The sequence below is a fragment of the Lepidochelys kempii genome, chromosome 15, assembly GCF_965140285.1.
Source record: "Lepidochelys kempii isolate rLepKem1 chromosome 15, rLepKem1.hap1, whole genome shotgun sequence".
Taxonomy (NCBI): Eukaryota; Metazoa; Chordata; order Testudines; family Cheloniidae; genus Lepidochelys; species Lepidochelys kempii.
Genome location: NC_136394.1, coordinates 2,921,855 through 2,944,014, shown reverse-complemented (window position 1 = coordinate 2,944,014; position 22,160 = coordinate 2,921,855). Strand labels below are relative to the sequence as shown.

The window sequence follows — 22,160 nt, the reverse complement described above, 5'->3', positions numbered from 1 at the left end:
TTCCACTCCGTGCATCTGATGAAGTTGGTTTTAGCCCATGAAAGCTTATGCCCAAATAAATTTGTCTCTAAAGTGCCACAAGGACTCCTCATTCTTTTATCTGGACATGGTGGCTCAGCCTCAGGCAAGCCACAAAACTTTGTGCCCCAGAACAAATATTTGTGGAGAGCCTCAGTTATCAACACAATTAGCGTTTACAATCAATTAGCTCAAATTATAACAGGACCACCAACTCTAGTCAGACAAAGCCGAAGCATGAGTCCCCCAGCCTAGACTGGACCTGGATTTTTAATATAAAAGGAGGTAACATAAATGTATCTTCTCTCCCCAAAACAAACAAAAACAAACAAAAAAATACTTAGGCCCCCAAATCTTCATGCCTTCTTTACACATTCGAAGAAAATCAAACAAAGGCACCGTATCAGTTATTGCCCCTTTACAGATCAACTTCAAAAATGAAATTATCCTTTACATTCCTAATTCCCCAAAATCAGGGTAACTGCTGACTTTGTGGGGCTGAAAGGCTGGATCTCGGTGTGAAAATTTGTTCCTTTCCACCACTGCATGTACATATAGAACAGAGTTTGCTGGGAGCACAACAGAATAGGTTAGGGTAAGAAACAGCGGATTAGGGGAAAGAGACCCTCAAAAAAACTTGTCTTGAAAATAGCCACAGGATTGGTTTAGCTGTCAAGATTTTTGAGGTTGTTTAAGTGAGATACAGTCTCACTAAAATAATCATGTAACATCCAAATTGTATACTACTTATAACTTTTTTTTTTAATACACATACTGGAGGCTCAAACTCTGCTCTAATCCTGATATTACTCTCTCAGGATCAATCGTGTATCATTTCTATCACCGCTTCCCTTTTGGGGAAGCAATAATTAAAAAGCTATTCAGGGACTGGGGTAGAATTTATGGTGCAAATTTAGGTCATTTGATCAAGAGGTTCCCAATATATGTTCTCTCCCTGCATTATGAGCTGCTTTTAATTTTCAAAGTACTCTAAAATCCACATACATATGAATCCGATGAAGTGAGCTGTAGCTCACAAAAGCTTACGCTATAATAAATTGGTTAGTCTCTAAGGTGCTACAAGTCCTCCTTTTCTTTTTATGGATACAGACTAACATGGCTGCTACTCTGAAACATGCATAATGTGATTATTGAAGATATTGGTATGCCACAACAGGGGCAATGGTGCAAGTATGGAATAATTTGGTTCAGGCATTCCTGGCATACTGTCCTCCCCACATAAGAAAATGTTAATATTCCAGTTGCTCTAAAACTGACATGCAGAGTGAGATTACCTTGACCAGTGGTATTCCACAACTGAAACTGAGGTAGAGGGGAACTCCCATTGAGTTGAACAGATCATTTCACACCACCCAGAGCTATTGTGTTAGACTATTCATCTCTATGGAGCATCTTCATTCATTTGAGCCCACACCCTTGAATGGGCCATTCCACACATCAACAGTACTCCTGTACTGCAGAGGGCTGTGCAGAGCCCCTTCCTTTGCACTAGCTCCCTGAAGTAGATACAAAGTTTGGGGCTCCCTGCTACTCCTGTTGCTGCCTCCAGCTGGTGGATGTGCTCCTCATGATCCATCAGTTACCATCCCCCTTTCTTCCCATGGCCCTTCCAGGGGCTTGGTGGAGCCAGGAGGAGGGTAAAGCTGGTAGTTAAAGTGGCAGATCATTCCTCTCCCAGAGGTGCCCTCCAATCATACCCCCTCACTAACACCTCTTCCTCAGGAAACAAGGGAAACCAACTGCCCAAAAACATGGTTAATGAAGGTCTTGTTTACACTACAGCATCTATGCCAGCTAGACTCACCCCTGCTTAGTACCCTCTTCAACTCAAGAAGTGTGTTTCAGATTCCTGCTGGCACTGCCAGTCTGACATGCCTTCTCTGGTCTGTCAGATTGGGTTTATATCTGCTGGTGAACCACAGCACCACTCATTAGGCTGCTTCCCAGGCTGGTGAAGCAGCTGTGGTCCATTAGTTTTATGTCAGTGTAACTCCACTGATTTCCTTGGGGTTGCTCCTGATTTACACTGCTACAAATGAGGAGAGAATCAGGTACTCACTCCACAGCTGCTCCAGGGCTTCAGCACCCATGGAGAAAATAGTAGGGATGGTCAACACCTACAGCTGTTCGGCACTTGGCATGGGGGGGGGGGGGGAGAAGGCGGAGCAGGGACAGGAAGAGGCGGAGCGAGGATGGGGTCTTGCAGGAGGGGGTGGGGTGCAGTGGGGCAGAGCACCCACCAGGAAAAATAAAAGTCAGCACCTATGCTGGGGGGAGTCCTTTCTCCCCACCGCAGCCCTAGGGCAGCCTGCACCCCAAACCTCTGATCCCTGGCCCCATCCCAGAGTAAGCAACTCCAGCTGGAGACCCCACCCCAACTCTCTGCCCCAGCCCTGAGCCCCCTTCTGCACGCTGAACTCCTCCTCATCCCTGCCCCACCCCATAGCCTGCACCTCCAGCTGGAGCCCCCCTGCATCCTGAACCCCTCATCCCCAGCCCCACCCCAGAGCTTGCACCCCCAGCCGCAGCCCTCACCCCCTGCACCCAATCCTCTGCCCCATTACTGAGCCCCCTCCCCCACACTGAACCTCAGCCCCTCTCTCGACACACTTCACCTCCATATTGGTGCACATAACAAAAGTCATAGAATCATAGAATATCAGGGTTGGAAGGGACCTCAGGAGGTCATCTAGTCCAACCCCCTGCTCAAAGCAGAACCAATCCCCAAATTTTTGCTCCAATCCCTAAATGGCCCCCTCAAGGATTGAACTCACAACCCTGGGTTTAGCAGGCCAAGGCTCAAACCACTGAGCTATTCCCCCACCCCAAGTCATTCCACACATGGATGGGAAAAATTAGAGGAGCAGTGCCCTTCACAGAGGAGGATGTAGGTTAACACTGAGGAGAAATGAGGTACTGGGGAGGGGAGATGAGGCACAAGTGAGGAGATTCTGAGACTGCTACCCAGGCCTCTGTGAGATTTGAACTCGTGACCCCTGTACTCTGAAACTACTGCTCTAAGCCTGGGAGCTCCAGAGCTAGGCAGAGGGAGGCAGTAGGCTAATGCTGAGGAGAGACGAGCCACCAGCGAGGAGATTCTGAGTCCAAGACGGCTACGCAGGCCCCTGCGACGTGTGAACTGGCGTTCCCTGCATTCTGAGACCTCTGCTCTCACCCCTGAGCTACGGAGCTGGCTGAGTCCCCACCGGGCTGCCACACAAGGTCTCAGCCACATAGGACGTGCTGGCCTTGACCTTGTAGCTACTACGGCCCTCGCGTAGCAGCCGAATAGCTTGGGTTCCAGAAAAGGCCAGCTCCCTAGAGGGCTCTGCTGCCAAGCTGACTCAACAAAGCCTCTCGGGCCAGGGTCCATGTCAAGCAATACAAGGGAGTCCTGTAAGGAACTGCAGAGAGCGGGCAGCAGGGCCAGCTTCCTCGGGGGGTACCCGCAGGTGCCAATGAAGGTCTCCAAGCTGCAAACTCAGGTGTGACGCGAATGATCAGGTGAGCAGAGAAGATTGGACAGGTCACGGAAAGGAGATCCCGTGGGGCTCAGACGGTAGCACAAGCGCAGGGTGTTTTTTAGGGCTGGGGATTTCCCATGGGGGGGATCTCGGAGGGATCCTTCTGCAGGGAGGGGGATTGTCAAAGGCAAAAAATCCCGGTGTCTCTTCGCTGCGAGCCAGGCCACCCGAGCACGGCTTGGTCAGCAGCATGGAGGCGGCTGGAGAAGGGGGTCAGAGCGCACCGCATCTCCCCCTGCAGCTGCGCAGCGCACCCCGCCGGGCCTGCACCCCAAAGCGTCCCCTGCCCCGCAACCCAGGCTGAGCCGCACGCGGCCAAAGCCCGGGACGCCGCCCAGCGCCGCTCGCGCCCCAGGCTGCCCGCGCGCGCTCCGGGCGATACCATCTCTCCAGCCGGGGGGGGGAAGTGCTGGATTCCCCGCTAGGGGTCGCGGTGGTTCAGGCCGCCCCGGGGGCGGGGCCACATGGCGGTTGGGAGCCGGTCGCGTGCAGGCCCCGAGCCCGGGCCCGAGCCGCCGGCCATGGCGCCGCGTCGCCGCCGCCACCCTCGGGGCCGCGAGCCCGAGCCCGAGCCGGGCGAGCTCCGCCTGGGGCCGACGGAGGGGAGCCCGGAGCGGCCGGTGAGCGGGGCGGGCGAGGTGACCCGGTCGGGGACCCGCGACTCGCCCGGGCCAAGGGGCGCCGGGGCCGCGGAAACCCCCCTCGGGGCCGGGGCCTTCGAGCTCGCCGCTCCGGCCAGCGCCGCCGCCCCGAGTCCCGCCAGCGGGGGGGCCCAGCTGAGCCGGGCGAGGGCCTCGGCGCCGCCCTGACCGAGAGCCGCCCGCGGTCAGCCTGCGCCCGAGCCCCCCCCCCGCGCCCCCGGCCCAGAGCCCCCCCTACCCCGCCCCCCCCCGGCCTAGAGCCCCCCAAACCCCGCCCCCCAAACCCCGCCCCCCCGGCCTAGAGCCCCCCAAACCCCGCCCCCCAAACCCCTCATCCCCGCCTCCCCGGCCCAGAGCCCCCCAACCCCGCCCCCCCCCCGGCCTAGAGCCCCCCCAACCCCGCACCCCAAACCCCGCCCCCCCGGCCTAGAGCCCCCCAAACCCCGCCCCCCAAACCCCTCATCCCCGCCCCCCAAACCGCGCCCCCCGAACCCCTCATCCCCGCCTCCCCGGCCCAGAGCCCCCCCAACCCCGCCCCCCCCGGCCTAGAGCCCCCCAAACCCCGCCCCCCAAACCCCGCCCCCCCGGCCTAGAGCCCCCCAAACCCCGCCCCCCCCGGCCTAGAGCCCCCCAAACCCCGCCCCCCAAACCCCGCCCCCCCGGCCTAGAGCCCCCCAAACCCCGCCCCCCAAACCCCTCATCCCCGCCCCCCAAACCGCGCCCCCCGAACCCCTCATCCCCGCCTCCCCGGCCCAGAGCCCCCCAACCCCGCCCCCCCCGGCCTAGAGCCCCCCCAACCCCGCACCCCAAACCCCGCACCCCCCGGCCTAGAGCCCCCTGCAGCCCCGAACCCCTCATCCCCACCCCCCCCCGGCCTAGAGCCCCCCTCATCCCCGCCCCCCCTGGCCTAGAGCCCCCGCACCCCAAACCCCGCACCCCCGGCCTAGAGCCCCCCGCAACCCCGCCCCCCGAACCCCTCATCCCTGCCCCCCCTGGCCTAGAGCCCCCCCCGGCCTAGAGCCCCCCGCAACCCCGCCCCCCAAACCCCTCATCCCTGCCCCCCCCAGCCTAGAGCCCCCCCACCCCCGCACCCCAAACCCCGCACCCCCGGCCTAGAGCCCCCCCCAACCCCGCCCCCCGGCCCGGAGCCACCCACCTCCCGAACCCCAGCCCCAGCCCAGAGCCCCCCGGCCTAGAGCCCCCCAAACCCTTCATCCCCGCCCCCCCCGGCCTAGAGCCCCCCCCAACCCCGCATCCCAAACCCCGCCCCCCAGCCTAGAGCCCCCCTGCAACCCCGCCCCCCAAACCGCTCATCTCTGCCCCTCCCGAGCCTGCCCCCCAACCCAGAGCCCCTCTGTGCCCCAAACTGCTCTTCCCCATCTCCCCACACCCCAAATCCCTCATCCCCCCAAGCCTGCCCCCCAACCCCTCATCCCCGCCCCCTCCCGCACCCCAAGCCCCTCATCCCTGCCCCCCCGAGCCTGCGCCCCAAATTCCTCATCCCCGAGCCTGCGCCCCAAATCCCTCATCCTTGCCCCCCGAGCCTGTGCCCCAAACCCCTCATCCCTGCCCCCCCGAGCCTGCGCCCCAGCCCAGAGCCCCTTCCCACACCCCAAACCCCTCATCCCTGCCCCCCGAGCCTGCGCCCCAGCCCAGAGCCCCCCGAGCCTGCGCCCCAAATCCTTCATCCCTGCCCCCCCGAGCCTGCGCCCCAGCCCAGAGCCCCCTCCCACACCCCAAACCCCTCATCCCTGCCCCCTGTGCCTGCGCCCGAGCCCCTTCCTGCACCCTCGAGCCTGCACCCCAAACCCCTCATCCCTGCCCCCCGAGCCTGTGCCCGAGCCCTTTCCTGCATCCCAAACCTCTCATCCCTGCCCCCCGAGCCTGCACCTGAGCCCCTTTCTGCACCCCAAACCCCTCATCCCCGTCCCCCCCGAGCCTGCACCCCCAGCCCCTCATCCCCATGCCCCCGAGCCTGCACCCCCAGCCCAGAGCCCCTTCCCGCACCCCAAACCCCTCATCCCCGCCCCCCCGATCCTGCACCCCCAGCCCTGAGCCCCCTCCCAGACCCCAAACCCCTCATCCCCAGCTCAGTTGTGTCGTGGGCATCAATAATTTTCTTCAACTGGGTCTCCAGAAAAAGTTTGAAAACCACTGCTCTCGGGAGTTCTAAAATAAGACTGGACAGATAAGGGAAAATAGGCTGTAAGAACCACTCCCATTCTGATTGGGCTGGATGATCTAAGAGCCCTCTTCCATCTATCGTGACCTGAAATAACATTGCCTTTTGCATGTGTGCCCTTTCCCCGTCATCAACAGGCATCCAGTAAGATCTTACCAGCCTTTCCAACGCCTGATTACTCCTCTGATGTGGAGCCAGACACGAGAGAGATGGTACGAGCACAGAACAAAAAGAAGAAGAAATCTGGGGGCTTCCAGTCTATGGGTGAGTGAAATGGATGGTCATAAATCTGAGGGCAGAAATTGCATTTTGATTAACATGGGGTGCTCAAACTTAGCTCGACTCAGGGCCACCTCAGCCACTGGTCAAAGCCTGCGTACCAGGCAGAGGAGCACATTGCAGGTGTATTCAGAAGAAATCACATGTACCAGCATGCATTGAGGCCCATGCTTAGATCAAAATTGGGCGTCTTTTTATTTGCCTTCTGGAATTTGAACCTCTAAGTCACATTTTTGAGCTTTTTATCTGCAACTATTAGGGCAAGAAACTTTTTTAATGAAAGCTGAGGTTATTCTCCAATCACATGACTCCGGAAGCTGGGATTTTAAGTAAAAAACAGTAATATTGTGAGACTTGCAATAAAATAGTTGGCAACACTCCACCCTTGTTATCCAAGGGCCATTTAGTATTGAGATCATATTTGTCTTCTCTTGTAGGCTTGAGTTATCCTGTATTCAAAGGGGTCATGAAGAAAGGCTACAAAGTGCCTACGCCAATCCAGCGAAGGGTAATGGACAGGCTCTCATTTCTCCAGTGTAATTTTTATGGGGTATATGTTTGTTAAAGGTCATGGGGAGGTTCCGTAGGTAAGTCTGCAGTGCTTTGTGCGGTTGAGGTGGGAGGTGAATCTCTCTGTGTTGGTGAGCCTTAGCCACGTCTGGTATATGGATTCCACTAGATCAAGTGTTAGCAAAGGTTGTCCAACACCCCTGTAACCTACCTGTGGAACTCATTGCCACAATATATAATTTAAGCTAAGAATTTAGCAGGGTTTCCAAAAGATGTGGATATTTATGTGAATTATGAGAACATCCATGGATACCCCAGTGATTGGCACAGGGTAAGAATTCTCCAGCTGGATTGGAGCAGCATCTGTTCTTGTCTTGCAGACTATCCCTGTGATCCTGGATGGGAAAGACATGGTGGCCATGGCAAGGACTGGCAGTGGGAAGACAGCTTGTTTCCTCATCCCCATGTTTGAGAAGCTGAAGGCGCACAGTGCCCAGACGGGAGCACGAGCCCTCATTCTCTCGCCAACCCGCGAGCTTGCCTTGCAGACTATGAAATTCACAAAGGAGGTAGGGAGTGGAGGAAGCAGCATCAACTGATCTAGGAGCCACTGGGACTGGAGTAGCTTGGAGCTCTCTCAAAAATGTGACTTGAGAGCATGGTGCATGGAGCTTGTGGTGATATGGAGAGGCAATATAGTGCAGTAATTGCTTAGGGACAATTTCTTGCATGACATAACTAACCTGTGGAAATCATTGCCACAAGGTATCATTGAAGCTAAGAGTGTAGCAGGGTTTCAAAAAGATGTGGATATTTGTGGATTATGAGAACATCCATGGATACCACAGTGATGGGCACAGAATAAGAATCAGAACAGAACTAGACATGATAAAAAATAAAGGTGAGATCATCAGGCTTCATGGCATCAGCCAACTGGCTGTGGTTAGGCAGATGATGTGCCTGTAGGCAGGTTATTCCATACTTGTCCACTAGGGGGTTCTTTGCACTTACCTTTGAAATATTTGGTCCTGGCAAGAGACTAGACTCGGGTGGGCAAACTTCTGGCCCAAGGGCCACATCTGGGGTGGGAAATTGTATGTAGGGCTGGGGCAGGGGGTTGGATGTGGGAGGGGAACTGGTGTGCAGGAAGGGGCTCAGGGCAAGGGGTTGGGGTGCTGGCCGCTTCTGGGAGCGCTTCCTCAGGCTGGATTGAAAGCCCTGATGGGCTGGATCTGGCCCACGGGCCATAGTTTGCCCTCCCCTGGACTAGACAAAAAGCAGATGGACCTTGGGTGTGATCCAGTCTGGCTACACTCCTGTGGTTTAGCTCACAAAGACAGCCTTCAGACAGAGCTGTGATTTGTGTATGGGTACTTTCCGTAATCCTGCAGGATAAATGAGTATTAACAGCCACTGCACTCTGTCTTTTGAGTGCTGATGGCTGGGGTTGCTATATGGGCCTCTGCTGCTCCCATGGAGAGCCCCCCCACATTGGTGGTATTGCGGGTTTAAAGACAGAGGCTGGTTGTACAAAGGGAGAAGCAGACTGATCCAAAGTCTTAGCAACTTCAGTGTGTTCATCCCAGGCCTCTTGGGGCTGGGTTAGCCCTGGCAGTTGAGGTGAAGAGTCCCATGATTGGGAATAAGGGGAGTGGGGAGCTGGAGGCAAGATTAAGATTGACAATAGGTGCGGTGTTTTTGGTTCTGCAGCTGGGCAAGTTCACAGGCCTGAAGACTGCGTTGATTCTGGGAGGAGAGAGGTAAGCCAGTTGCAGTCTACCCCTAAAGCGCCAGCGGCTGCAGCAGATTGAAAACCCTTGTGAACGTTTTGTGAAATGTATTTTTCCCTAGAATGAGTCAGTTACAGTAGAAACTTGTGAAATATTGGCTAGCTCAATGCCCAGATGAAATATTGACCTGGCTCAGTGACACTGCAATGGGTAGAAACATCACAGCTGGGTCTAAGCGGGATTGCTGGGACTGAGTCTGGGCCCTTCAAGGGGTTCCGTTAATTTTCAATGACTTTTTAAAAAAGCATATTGGCTCCTTTCAGCATTGGGACCTAGTCCCAGCTTTGGGCCTAGCTACTTGTATTTGTGCGTGCACGGCGGGCTGGTGCGTATCGGGCGGTTACCGAGACATGCGTGCACAGCGGGCGGTTACCGAGACGTGTGGCGGGCGGTTACTGAGACGTGCGTGTGCGGCAGGCTGAGGAAGGATTTCAGAAGCATGGCGCAGATCATTGGGCAGCTTGCTGCTCTCTGGCCAACCTGTTCCTTTAGAACAATCCCTGGGAAGCCGGGCTCAAGGATCAGCATGCTCCGTCTCAGACGCTTTTGCAGAAAGCGGGTTGAGGGCATGAGGTGCTTGGCAAAGTGCAGACGGCTCAGTGATCTACCTTGGAGCTTGCTGCTGGGCTGGGTGGAGTCCCTTGTCAGTAGGGCTGTGTTATGGCTCCCCCTGCTGGTCATTATTACCAGCACCTCCGATTCTCTTTCTCCCGTAGGATGGAAGACCAATTTGCAGCTCTGCATGAGAACCCTGATATGTGAGTCTTAATGCTGAGGGGCAGCGACTGTGTTCTCCAAATGTGGATTGGGGGGGGAGGGAAGGGTCACAGCATGGGGATGGGGCTTGTGGGTGGGTTTTTTCCTCTTTCTTTGGAGCACTGAGACCCAAGGCGCATCCCACACAATCCATCCTCTAGGACTGCCCTGCTACCTTGTTCTTTTCTGTAACTGGAGTATCTGTGATTGGGAGAGTTGGGTTAGGCTGTCGTGACTTTCCTTTCCCACCCCTCAGGCAGCATAGTCTCACCTGTATTATTTCATAGAATCATAGACTTTAAGGTCAGAAGGGACCATTATGATAGTCTAGTCTGACCTCCTGCACAACACAGGCCACAGAATCTCACCCATCCACTCCTGTAATAAACACCTAGCCTATGTCTGAGCAATTGAAGTCCTCAAATCACGGTTTAAAGACTTGAAGGTGCAGAGACTCCTCCAGCAAGTGACCCGTGCCCCTTGTTGCAGAGGAAGGCGAAAAACCCCCAAGGCCTCTGCCAATCTTCCCTGGAGGAAAATTCCTTCCCGACCCCAAATATGGCGATCAGCTAAACCCTGAGCATGTGGGCAAGACTCACCAGCCAGACACCCAGGAAAAAATTCTCTGTAGTAACTCAGATCCCACCCTATCTAACATCCTATCACAGGCCATTGGGCATATTTACTGCTAATAGTCAAAGATCAATTAATTGCCAAAATTAGGCTATCCCGTCATACCATTCCCTCTATAAACTTATCAAGCTTAGCTTTGAAGCCAGATATGTCTTTTGCCCCCACTGCTCCCCTTGGAAGGCTGTTCCAGAACTTCACTCCTCTGATGGTTAGAAACCTTCGTCTAATTTCAAGACTAAACTTCCTGATGGCCAGTTTATATCCATTTGTTCTTGTGTCCACACTGGTACTGAATTTAAATAATTCCTCTCCCTCCCTGGTATTTATCCCTCTGATATATTTATAGAGAGCAATCATATCTCCCCTCAGGCTTCTTTTGGTTAGGCTAAACAAGCCAAGCTCTTTGAGTCTCCTTTCATAAGACAGGTTTTCCATGCCCCGGATCATCCTAGTAGCCCTTCTCTGTACCTGTTCCAGTTTGAATTCATCTTTCTTAAACATGGGAGACCAGAACTGCACACAGTATTCCAGGTGACGTCTCACCAGTGCCTTGTATAACAGTACTAACACCTCCTTATCTCTACTGGAAATACCTCACCTGATGCATCCCAAGACCACATTAACTTTTTTCATGGCCATATCACATTGGCAGCTCATAGTCATCCTGTGATCAACCAGTACTCCGAGGTCCTTCTCCTTCTCTGTTACTTCCATGTAACGCGTCCCCAGTTTATAGCAGAAATTCTTGTTGTTAATCCATAAATGCATGACCTTGCACTTTACACTATTAAATTTCATCCTATTACTATTATTCCGGTTTACAAGGTCATCTAGACATTCCTGTATGATATCCTGGTCCTTCTCTGTATTGGCAATACCTCCCAGCTTTGTGTCATCCGCAGACTTTATTAGCACATTCCCGGTTTTTGTGCCAAGGTCAGTAATAAAAAGATTAAATAAGATTGGTCCCAAAACCTATCCCTGAGGAACTCCACTTGTAACCTCCCTCCAGCCTGACAGTTCACCTTTCAGTGTGACCCGTTGTAGTCTCCCCTTCAACCAGTTCCTTATCCACCTTTCAGTTTTCATATTGACCCCCATCTTTTCCAATTTAGCTAATAATTCCCCATGTGGAACTGTATCAAACGCCGTACTGAAATCGAGGTAAACTAGATCCACTGTGTTTCCTTTGTCTAAAAAAATCTGTTATCTTCTCAAAGAAGGAGATCAGGTTGGTTTGGCACGATCTACCTTTTGTAAAGCCATGTTGTATTTTGTCCCAATTACCATTGACCACAATGTCCTTAACTACTTTTTCCTTCAAAATTTTTTCCAAGACCTTGCATACTACAGATGTCAAACGAACAGGCCTGTAGTTACCCAGATCACTTTTTTTTTTCCTTTCTTAAAAATAGGGACTATGTTAGCAATTCTCCAGTCATACGGTACAACCCCTGAGTTTACAGATTCATTAAAAATTCTTGCTAATGGGCTTGCAATTTCATGTGCCAGTTCCTTTAATATTCTTGGATGAAGATTATTTGGGCCCCTCGATTTAAGTCCCATTAAATTGTTCGAGTTTGGCTTCTACCTCGGATGTGGTAATGTCTACCTCCATATCCTCATTTCCATTTGTTGTCCTACCATTATCCCTAAGCTCATTAGCCTCATTAAAGACTGAGGCAAAGTATTTGTTTAGATATTGGGCTGTGCCTAGATTATCCTTAACCTCCAGTCTATCCTCAGTGTTTAGCGGTCCCACTTCTTCTTTCTTTGTTTTCTTCTTATTTATATGGCTATAGAACCTTTTACTATTGGTTTTAATTCCCTTTGCAAAGTCCAACTCTGCCTGGCTTTTGGCCTTTCTCACTTTATCCCTACATGTTCTGACCTCAGTAAGGGTAGCTTTTCTTGCTGATCCCTCCCATCTTCCACTCCTTGTAGGCTTTCTGCTTTTTCTTAATCGCCTCCTCTGAGATGCTTGGTCTACAACTCCTGCCTATGAATTTTTTCCCCTTTCTTGGGATGCAGGCTTCAGATAGCTTCTGCAGCTTTGACTTGAAGTAATTCCAGGCCTCCTCCACCTTTAGATCCACAAGTTCTTCAGTCCAATCCACTTCCCTAACTAAGTTCCTTAATTTTTTTAAAGTTAGCCCTTTTGAAATCAAAAACCCTAGTCACAGATCTATTTTTGTTTATCCTTCCATTTAGTTTGAACTGAATTAGCTCATGATCACTTGAACCAAGGTTGTCCCCTACAACCATTTCTTCTATGATGTCCTCACTACTCACCAAAACCAAATCTAAAATGGCATCCCCTTTAGTCAGTTCAGCAACTACTCGGTGAAGGAATCCATCAGCTATCACAGGAAAATCTGAGCTCTATTATTACTAACACTTGTTCTCCAGTCTATATTTGTATTCCGGTAGCACTTATGAGCTCTTGTCAAAGAGCAGAGCCCTATCCACTGGGCACTGCACATATGCAGAACAGGCTCGCAGGTGCTGCATGCAGTGGGTCTGATTCTGCACTCACGGTGTAAATGGGAAGTGAAGCCACTGAAGCTGATGGAGTCACAACCTGTAAACCCTGTGTGCTGAGCAGAGTCGGACCCAGAGCCTCTGTGCGTTTCAGTGAGCATCAAGATAGCATCCAGTGGGGGCTGCCTGCTACTCCGTGCCTCTTAAGAGCATCTTCTTATGTGTATTTCTGGGGGGAGAGCAGAGACTGGAGATGGGTCTTCCTGGAGTGGAGGCATCTGAATGTCCCTCTTGGCCTGGCAGATTTGGGCTGGAGAGGCAAGTGGGATGGGAGGGGGTTGGTTGGGGAGAGCTGCCTTGTCCTATTTTTTACCAGAGTGGAGAGCTGCAGCTTTCACAGTTCCATCTCTCTCCACCAGGACAGGTGGCTGCCCGGATGTGGGCAGCACCTTGGCCCTCGCATGGAGTTGTGGGCAGCTGGGTGCCTGCTGCCCATTGGTGTCTGTCATTCCAGAATTATTGGCACCCCCGGGCGTCTGATGCACGTGGCTGTGGAAATGAACCTGAAGCTGCACAGTGTGGAGTACGTGGTGTTTGACGAAGCTGACAGGTCAGTTCATGATGTTGCCGTAGCTGAGATTTCACCTTGGGGCATTTGTCAGCCCCTCTGTTCCTAGGGGCTCCCAGTAGGACCCTCCGTCAGCCAAGTGTGGCAACTGCACTACCAGGGAAGAGATGGGCTTTGGTGCTGTGGCTGCATCCTGTGGACACCTGTCAGAAAGGAGCAGAGGTGGGAGCATGGATTCCCAGTGCCACAGATGGGAGAGCACACAGTTATGGCAGGCTCCAAGTGCCTGATGAGTGAGATGTTAGGCCAGTGGGGGAAAACAGACCAGGTCAAGGATCTTGGGAAAGCAACCAACTGATGCAATGGTGCCCTTTCTTGTCGGCTGATGCTGGGCTAGATCTTCCACTTGCAGGGCCAGCGCTGGGGCTGGCATGTGAGATTCTAGGGTCCGGGGATAGGAGCTCCTGGGTGTGGATTTAAGGCCTCGTCCTGGGAGGAAGCAGCGTGTCCCTGTGCATGGGGATGTGCAGTCCCCATGCACACACTGCTTTCCTGGGTGCTGCGTGGGATGACAGGGCCCTGGGGGTGGGTGTGGCTTGCTGACCTTGGTGGTGTTGCCCCCCTCAGGCTCTTTGAGATGGGGTTTGCGGAGCAGCTGCAGGAGATCATCGCCCGGCTTCCAGAGAGCCGCCAGACCCTGCTTTTCTCTGCCACGCTCCCCAAACTGCTCGTGGAGTTTGCTCGGGCCGGTAAGGAACATCCCCCAACCAGCCCCACACAGGAGAGATTGGGGGGAGGTTAGATGGAGAGGGGGTAACAGGCTGAATGGTAGGTCAGCTAAGAGTAGTTTCAGCTGTGCTGACCGGTCCTTTTGTGGGAGAGGAAGGGTTCCTCACCTGCTTTTGCCCCAGGCCAGGGGCATCCACACTACCTCTGTCCCACCTATTTCTTTCCTCTTCAGTTCAGGGGACCTTTCCCCTGCCTCTCGCAAAATGAATTTTAGTGCTTGTGAAAGCAGGCAGTTAATTAAAGCTGGGGCATAGCACAGCGTGGGCAGGGCTCCAATTCTTCCCCCTTGGCTTCCCTGGCACATCCCCCTCCTGACCTGCAGCACCCCCTGCTGGGTGTGTCCAGTATGCCTTTCAGAAGCTGTGATTGCCTCGCTGTAAGTGTCCCTAACAATGAGTTTGCTACCTGGCCTGTTCTTTTCCATTGTGAATTCAGGCGCCCCATCCCCCTTGCCCTGGGCTCATGTTCTCCTGCCTCATTCACAGGTCTCACTGAGCCAGTGTTGATCCGGTTGGACGTGGAGACAAAGCTCAGTGAGCAGCTCAAGGTGAGATGCGCTTGGAGTCTTCAAGGCTGTTGAGTTCAGGAGGGCTGGGGTAAAGGAGACTGGGACTGTCTCTTGGTTCTGGGCCTGTACCGCACCTAGCACCATGGGTCCCTGGCCCATGTCTGGGGTCCCTAGGCTGTAGTGCAATACAAATAACTACCTGTTTGTCTGAGCTCACCCCAGCAGAGCCCTCAAGCTCCAAAGAGCACGGCTGTCAGCTGGCACTGGGGAAGGAGGTGGAGGACCAGCAGTATGCGTTGTATGGCCCCAGTGTGCATATGTGCCTGCCCTTCTCTGGACTGCTGCATTTCACAGCTGCAGGCAGTGTGCAGCGCCCCCTCCTGGGGCTAGTAACTGATGCTCGGGTGGACAACGTGCTACCATGAGCCCGATCCCATCAGGAGCCTCAGTTAAGTGTGGCCCTGACAGCATTAGCTGGTGTTGGCACCTGCTGTGATCTCGCCTGTAGGCAGACTCGGGTAGAACCTGAGGCCAGGTGAGGTAGACAGGTCCAAGCCTCCAGGGAACCAGTTTAGATTGGAGGGCAGAGGACACCTTCCATCCCGTCCCATTATCCCCAAGAGCATGCTGGGTGCTTTCCAGACAGGGCCAAAGAGCTGCCCAGCCAGAGGTGCCAGACAAACAGAGGGTGGTGGGCTGCAGCACCAGGCTGTGTTGTTTCACTGGTTAGCCTCTAGATGCCTCGGTAGTGGATCAAGACCCCGTGGTGCTAGGCGCTTCACAGCACCTGTCCCAGTCAGAGCGATGAGAAAGCGCAGCCTGTGTGGTTAGCCCCAGCATCTCTGGCTTGTGTAGCTTCCAGGGGGGCCATTGAGGGGGCAGGGAGGGGCTTCCCACCTCACCCCTCTCTTCGCTGGCAGCTGGCCTTCTTCCACGTGCGCGCGGATGACAAGCCGGCCGTGCTGCTGCACCTGCTCAGGAGCGTGGTGAGGCCTCAGGACCAGACAGTCGTCTTCGTGGCCACCAAGCACCATGCGGAGTACCTCAAGGAGGCAAGTCTGGGAGCCAACACGCCATGGGCCTGGCACGAGTTGTGCTGCGCAGGCCGCTGGGCCTGGGCCCAGGCCTCGTGGAGCCAGGGGAGATGTAGCAGAGGAGTGGGGATACATGCAGTCCTGAGACCAAGGCAGAAGCTCTCACTAAACCCTGGATGAGAAGGGGGAGCTGCTGGGGGTGCTGCTTCCCCAAGGCAGGGAGGAGGGGGAAGGAGCACTCTGCTTCTGTGGCTGCTGCAGGTCTCTGGCTGAACTGGTGCCTGAGCAGCATACAGCAAGGTTGGGGGGCTGGGGGGCACTTCTGCCATGCACCAGGTAGCAGGGGAGAGCTGGGGGCTAATCACCTGGGTCTGCTTCTCTGGGTGTGTGGTCGGAGTCAAGCCCAAGTTTCCTTCCAAAGAACCACCCCTGCCTGAGCTTCCACTGGCTGACTCCTGTGTCCAGGAAATGCCAGGGTGCTCCCTGTCACCAGAGCCATCCTGCTAATGCAAGGGAGTGTCAGAGGCTGGTGCTGGGCTGCCAGGAGGAGGAGGGGCATTGCCAATGGACATTGCAACTCTCTTGGAGGGTGGCAGGGGAGAGGTCTAGCATGCTGTTGCTTGGCCAGCCTAGTACATGTAGGAGCAGGGATGCCGAGGGGAGGGAGGTGCAGCCTATCCTGAAGCTGCCAGATGGAATCTCTCCTCCCTTTTGCTCTGAGGTGTGGCTGGACTTATGTTGAGGTCCCATGGTATTTGGGGTGGTTCTCCCCTGCTGGGGGCCCGGGCACTGACCTGTGCTCCACCCTCCTCCTCCCTCCAGTTGCTGACAGCGCAGGGAGTGAACTGCACCCATATCTACAGCTCCCTGGACCAGGCGGCCCGGAAAATCAACATCGCCAAGTTCATGCATGGCCAGTGTGCAGTGCTGATTGTTACCGATGTGGCTGCCCGTGGCATCGACATCCCCATGCTGGACAATGTCATCAACTACAGCTTCCCTGCGAAGCCCAAGCTGTTCCTGCACCGTGTCGGTGGGTCTCTGGGGCTGGCTGGGCCACGGGGCAGGGCTGGGTCTAGGGCACACTCACCTGTCCTGCTTCAGCTGATCTGTTCCCTCCCACCCTGGTCACACCTCCTCCAGGCTGGTAAATGCCATGGAGGAGGGAAGCCTCTCCACCCCCAAATATCCTCCCCACTGCCCCTGCTGGGCAGCCATTGCTGCAGGGTGCGTCATTAACACCTGTCCCGGCCTGGACTCCCTGCCACTGAATGCTATCTGGGCTGGACCCTGCCTGGGACACTGTGGGAATGCAGCATTTCAGGGAGGGTCACAGGAAGGTCTGAAATCTCAATCTGAGGGGTAAGGCCCAGGTAGCCAGCTAAGCCAGGCCCAGTGGGAGGGTGTGTGCAGTTTGGGGGCCATTCCCATTAGTGGCTTGGGCACTGGCTGCCAAATCCCTTGAGAGCAGCGGAGTACATGCTGAGATTCACCATCTGCAGCGGGGACGAGAGGGTGAGAACACCGTGCTCTTGTCCAGCCCTTCCCCGGATGAACAGGATGAGCTCCACTGAGCATGGGGGCCAAGCTTGGCCTCTTGGCCTCGGTCCCCTTAGCAGCTTTCCCTGCCCCCGACCAGAATCGGCACATCAGCCAAACCCAAGTCCGTGACTGTGGTTCCTAAGAGTGGTTCCACACTGGCTGAGCCAGGGCCAGCAGCCACAGAGTTAACCCGGAGCTATTCTGCCTTGCTTTGCCTCCCAGGCCGTGTGGCCCGCGCTGGCCGCAGTGGTATCGCCTACTCCCTGGTGGCATCGGATGAGACCCCATATGTCTTTGACTTGCACCTGTTCCTGGGGCGCTCGCTCACCCTCGCCAGCCCCCACGAGAAACCCTCAGGTAAGGTCCATCTGGGCACTGGCCCCTTGTCCCCAAGTGGGCGTGTGGAGTTGTGGGTGGGAGCTCTCACTTGGCATTCCTGCTGGGGCTGGCGTGGGGAGAGCCACGCCGTGGCTACGGTGATGATACGGCCAGCCTCGCAGGAGGGCTGGGTCTCACTCCCCAGGCTGGGATGGCATGCCCCTTGTCTCTTACAGGCCCAGATGTCTGTGCTGGCTAACAAAGGTGTGATGGGGAGCTCTGGCAGCACCACAGAGCTCCCCTGCATGGCAGGATGTGCTGATGGGAGGGTGACTCTTGCTGCCAGAGGCCCTGTCTGCAGATACTCTACCCTGGCACAGCACGGCCCTGTTTGCACTATTACCAGGCCTTAGCTCTCTGCATCCCTGAGCAGTGCTGACATATCATGGCCCAAGGTCTCGGCTTAGGGGCCCCCTTAAGGTCCCATCTGCATGATGCCGTGAATCCCTACAGCTTCATCCCACTGGACGTTCCCCTCCCCCTCTGTCCTCTCAGAGGTCACGTAGGGACCCCATTGTGTCTCCAGGACACCGTAGTGGCCATGTTCTACACTGTAGTCCAGCTGGGCTCACTCTTGTTTCTGTTCTGGAATAGCTGTTCAGAGGCATAGTGGGACTGGCACAGCATTGGAGTGGGACGTCTGGGACTTGGAGACCATAGGCAGGGGATGCTCTGGGTGGCGGCAGGGTGTGGGGAAGAGATCAGCTGTGTATGTCTTTAAAGTTACCAATTGCTCCACCCTTTCTAGCCTGTGCCTTGTCCCAGTGGGCCCCTCCTCGCCCTTGCAGAGTGCTGCTACAAAGGCTACTCTCCAGGTCCCTGCACTGGGTGCAATCTCTGTTCCCCTATCCCAAGTGGACACATGGGATGGGCTGAAGCCTGGGACCCCTGGGGAGAAGCTGCAGGACCCGAACCCCTTCTGTCCCGTTACAGACAGAGATGGGGTGTTTGGCAGAGTCCCCCAGAGCGTCATCGACGACGAGGAGTGCCTGCTGTTCACTGACCACGAGAGCTCGCTGGACCTGCAGAGCCTGCGCAGGGTGTCAGAGAACGCACACAAGCAGTACCTGAAGTCCCGGCCTGGCCCCTCGCCCGAATCTGTCAAGAGGGTGAAAGAGCTGGACTTCTCCCTGCTGGGCATCCACCCGCTCTTCAGTGAGTGCCTGTCTTTGTCTGCACTCTCCTGGCACGGCGGGAACTGCAGGCTGCACCCACGCTGGGCTCCTGCAGCGGGGCCCATTGGGTGAGGCTAAGGCAGGAGCTGCTCCTATAGCTAGTGCTCCTGCACTGCTCCCTACTGCACTTCCTGCTGGAGCAGCAGGGAGCTCTCCCCATAGCCAGTGCTTGTCCAGCATTGCCTCCAGCACCCCCTGCTGCAGGAGATTGGGCCTGGAACAGCTGAGAGAACGCTGCCTCCTCCCTGTTTGCTTTTCCTGCTGGGGCTGGGAGCTTGGATATGTATTAGGCACTCACTGCTCTGTGTCCCTTCCTCCCACTCTGGGCTCCTGGCTCAAAGGTTCTTGCTTTGGGGAGGATGAGCTGGAGAGACTGAAGTTCGTGGACAACATTAAAACCTACAGATCCAAAGCAGTGAGTACGAGCCGTGATCTGACACCAGGCCCCGTGCCTATCGGGTGGGGAAGGGAGCTCACTCCAAAGCTGCCAGCAGTATTGCCTTGTGTCAGAGCAAGGGGGCTGGCCTCTATGAGCCCTTGACTTGGGCGTGCTGCCAGGTGCAGCGACCCAGCCAGAGTGCCACTGAAATGAATCTTGTCCATCCACTGTGGCAGCCTGGCGAAGGAGGCTCCTTCCTGTGGGTGGAGGGGTAGCATTAACCCTCGCAGCACCTCTGTGGTGCAAGGGAGTGTGCTTGAGGGATCGCTGCCCCTCCACTGAGATGCAGTTGCACAGGAGTTTAAGGTGGGAACAAAGGAAGCTGGGACTCAGCTGCAACTACAGCTCCTCACGGTCTGGGAAGATGCTCCCTGCCTGCACCAGGGTTGCTGGGATGCTGCTGGGCTGGCTTCCTGGATGGGTTACTGGAGCTGGGTGAACAGCGCCACCAGACCCCTGGGACCAGAGGCGCCAGGTTGAGCTCCCAGCCCAGCAGACAACTCCTCCTGCCCCAGTGAGGGGGAGGGGTCCCCCAGGGTAAGCATCACTCACAGATTCCGTCTCTCGCACCAGACCATCTTTGAGATCAACGCCACCAACAAAACCTTGGCCAGTGATGTGATGCGAGCCAAGCGGAGCCGCGACCGCAGCCTCATCGCCAAGTATCAGAGGGGGCAGCAGGAGAGACGGGCTGGGGCTGCGCTGGGAGGTCAGGACCCAGCAGTCCCTGCCCCTGAGGAGGAGGAAGCAAACCTCCAGGTATGGACTTGGAGGGTACCAGTGCCATGAGGACATGGGCATTGCCAGCTTCTCAACCACATCCACTACAGGGCCTACCTGGGGACCCTGGGAAGCAGCCGCCTGGCTGGCCCAAAGCCCTGCACTGTGTAGTGTCAGCCCATGGCTGGGGGCATAAAGGGCTGGCTATTGTCATGGCCCCGGTAACGTTTGCAGGTCTGTGTGTTGAGATGGGGGCTGGTGTGATTGTGCCGGGGGCAGGGAGCAGTTTGCACAATTCGTAGCATTGCACAGCGCGGGGGTTGGGTGGGCATCTGTAGCCGAGGCACCAGCTGAGTCAGCTGGCTCAGCGGCTCCTGTCTGGAGAGTAGGGTGGGGGTTGGCTGTGCACCTAGTCCTCCTGTCTGATCTGTGTCCCAGGAAGTGTTCTCCGCCGTGGTGGGCAGGAAGCGGAAGCAGCACCAGGTGGGAGAGGGTGTCAGGAAGAAGCAGCGTTATGAGGCGCAGCGGGACGAGGAGTTCTACATTCCCTACCGGCCCAAGGACTTAGAGAGTGAGCGGGGGTGAGTCATATGGACCAATGGCGGGATCCTCTGCTTCTCCCAGCTCCCCGAACCCCTCTGACCTCTGCCTTTCTCCCATGTCCAGGCTGAGCATTTGTGGGGAGGGCAGCGCGTTTGAGCAGCAGGCTTCTGGTGCCGTGCTCGACCTTCTAGGGGACGAGACCCACAACATGAGCAAGACCAAGCAGCTGCTCAAGTGGTAAGTGCCTGACCTGTAGGGGGCAGTAGCAGTCCAGAGAGGAAAGGTTCCTGCTGTGGGGAGGGCCATTGGGACAGCTGCCCCTCACACAGGGCACTCCTCACCTGGCCCACCAGGGCCCTTTGATCCCCAGCAGGCAGCACCAAACAGTGGATTTTGCATTATCACCCTCTCTTCCTTACTCTGTTGAGTGCTGGGGGAAGTGCTACCGTGCCACCTGAGGATGGGATTCTCTCCACCACCCAGCTGGGCTGGGGCTTCGTTGCTTGTGCCCCTGGGGCTTGAGGGGAGCGCTCATTCTTCCAGGTGGGGCTGATCCAAGCCAGCTTGGTGTCGATGAGCCCCCATTTCTCTCTTCCCCTGCAATGCTATTCCACCCCCCTGCCCTGCCCCCACTCCAGGGACCGCAAGAAGAAGCGGTTCGTGGGGAAAACTGGCCAAGAGGACAAGAAGAAAATCTGCACAGAGAGTGGCAGGTACATCAACAGCTCCTACAAGAACAACCTGTATCCTTCCAGACTGGGGAGCCTGGGGATGGGCTGGGGGCACTCCCGATGGGCAGGGGCAGAGACAGGGCAGGGAGAGACGTGTATCTAACCATGCCTGAGGGGTTCTTGCTCTCTGCCCTCCCAGGACTTCCTGACTGCAGGGCACCATGGCAACTGCAGAGGAAGCGTGTCTGAGTGGCAGGGAGCAGCAAGGGGCTGGGCGCTTCTGTAGCTGCTGCGGAGGGGCAGAGGCAATTCCAGTTTGCAGTAGCGGGATGGTGTGGTGGCCCTGCTGGCCATTGCTGAGCTTTGCAGTTGGGGATTTTATGAACTGGGGAGCTAGGGACATGGGCTTCCTTCCAGGAAAGTCATCTGCCAAGAGAGAAACAGGGCGGTAGCAGGCACAGGGAAGAACACTGCAACTGCCAGCCCCAGGCTGCAGGGCCCTCTTCCTTTGCGATGCCTTGGGGCTGCAATCTTGAAGGAGGGAAGCATGGCCTGGGGGGGAGTTGGTGGGGGAGAGATTGGGATTAAGGTGAGGGGAGAAGTCGCGGAGGGCTCGGGGCACCCTCCCAGCCCCCAGCCTTTCCTTAACCCACTGCCCCCAGCTATGAGAAGTGGAAGAAGAAATACAAAGTTGAGGAGTGGGACTCCGAGGAGGAGGCGGGGAGCGAGCCAAGAGGCGGGAAGCACCGTAGGGGCAGAGGTGAGTGCCTGGGGATGAAGGCACTACCCTGTGCAGACATTGGTGCCTTGAGGGATCCAGGCAGGCTGAGACCCAACGGGTGGCTGATATGCAGGATAGCATCAGCCTCCCTGCTGGATAGAGAACTGCTACCTCCCCAGGGCCTAGCCGGCTGTGCGGGGGCTCTGCTCTGTGTGCCAGCCCGTTCCCTGCTAGAGT

The 22,160-nt window shown here is 55.8% G+C and overlaps 1 protein-coding gene across 1 annotated transcript in view; it reads left to right on the top strand.

Annotated features, from left to right (window-relative positions):
• Window positions 1–4,001: 4,001 nt before the first annotated feature.
• The window catches only part of DDX54 (DEAD-box helicase 54), a 20,973-nt gene continuing 2,814 nt past the window's right edge, over window positions 4,002–22,160 (top strand). Inside the window, exons 1-19 of the mRNA XM_073313146.2 lie at window positions 4,002–4,183; window positions 6,524–6,650; window positions 7,103–7,173; window positions 7,556–7,744; window positions 8,886–8,935; window positions 9,682–9,723; window positions 13,350–13,445; window positions 14,031–14,152; window positions 14,678–14,739; window positions 15,621–15,752; window positions 16,557–16,767; window positions 17,499–17,633; window positions 18,588–18,809; window positions 19,171–19,244; window positions 19,842–20,027; window positions 20,427–20,569; window positions 20,655–20,768; window positions 21,170–21,274; window positions 21,865–21,962. Coding sequence (XP_073169247.1) covers window positions 4,028–4,183; window positions 6,524–6,650; window positions 7,103–7,173; window positions 7,556–7,744; window positions 8,886–8,935; window positions 9,682–9,723; window positions 13,350–13,445; window positions 14,031–14,152; window positions 14,678–14,739; window positions 15,621–15,752; window positions 16,557–16,767; window positions 17,499–17,633; window positions 18,588–18,809; window positions 19,171–19,244; window positions 19,842–20,027; window positions 20,427–20,569; window positions 20,655–20,768; window positions 21,170–21,274; window positions 21,865–21,962 — 2,335 coding nt within the window. The 5' untranslated portion in view covers window positions 4,002–4,027. The remainder of the gene's footprint in view (window positions 4,184–6,523; window positions 6,651–7,102; window positions 7,174–7,555; window positions 7,745–8,885; window positions 8,936–9,681; window positions 9,724–13,349; window positions 13,446–14,030; window positions 14,153–14,677; window positions 14,740–15,620; window positions 15,753–16,556; window positions 16,768–17,498; window positions 17,634–18,587; window positions 18,810–19,170; window positions 19,245–19,841; window positions 20,028–20,426; window positions 20,570–20,654; window positions 20,769–21,169; window positions 21,275–21,864; window positions 21,963–22,160) is intronic.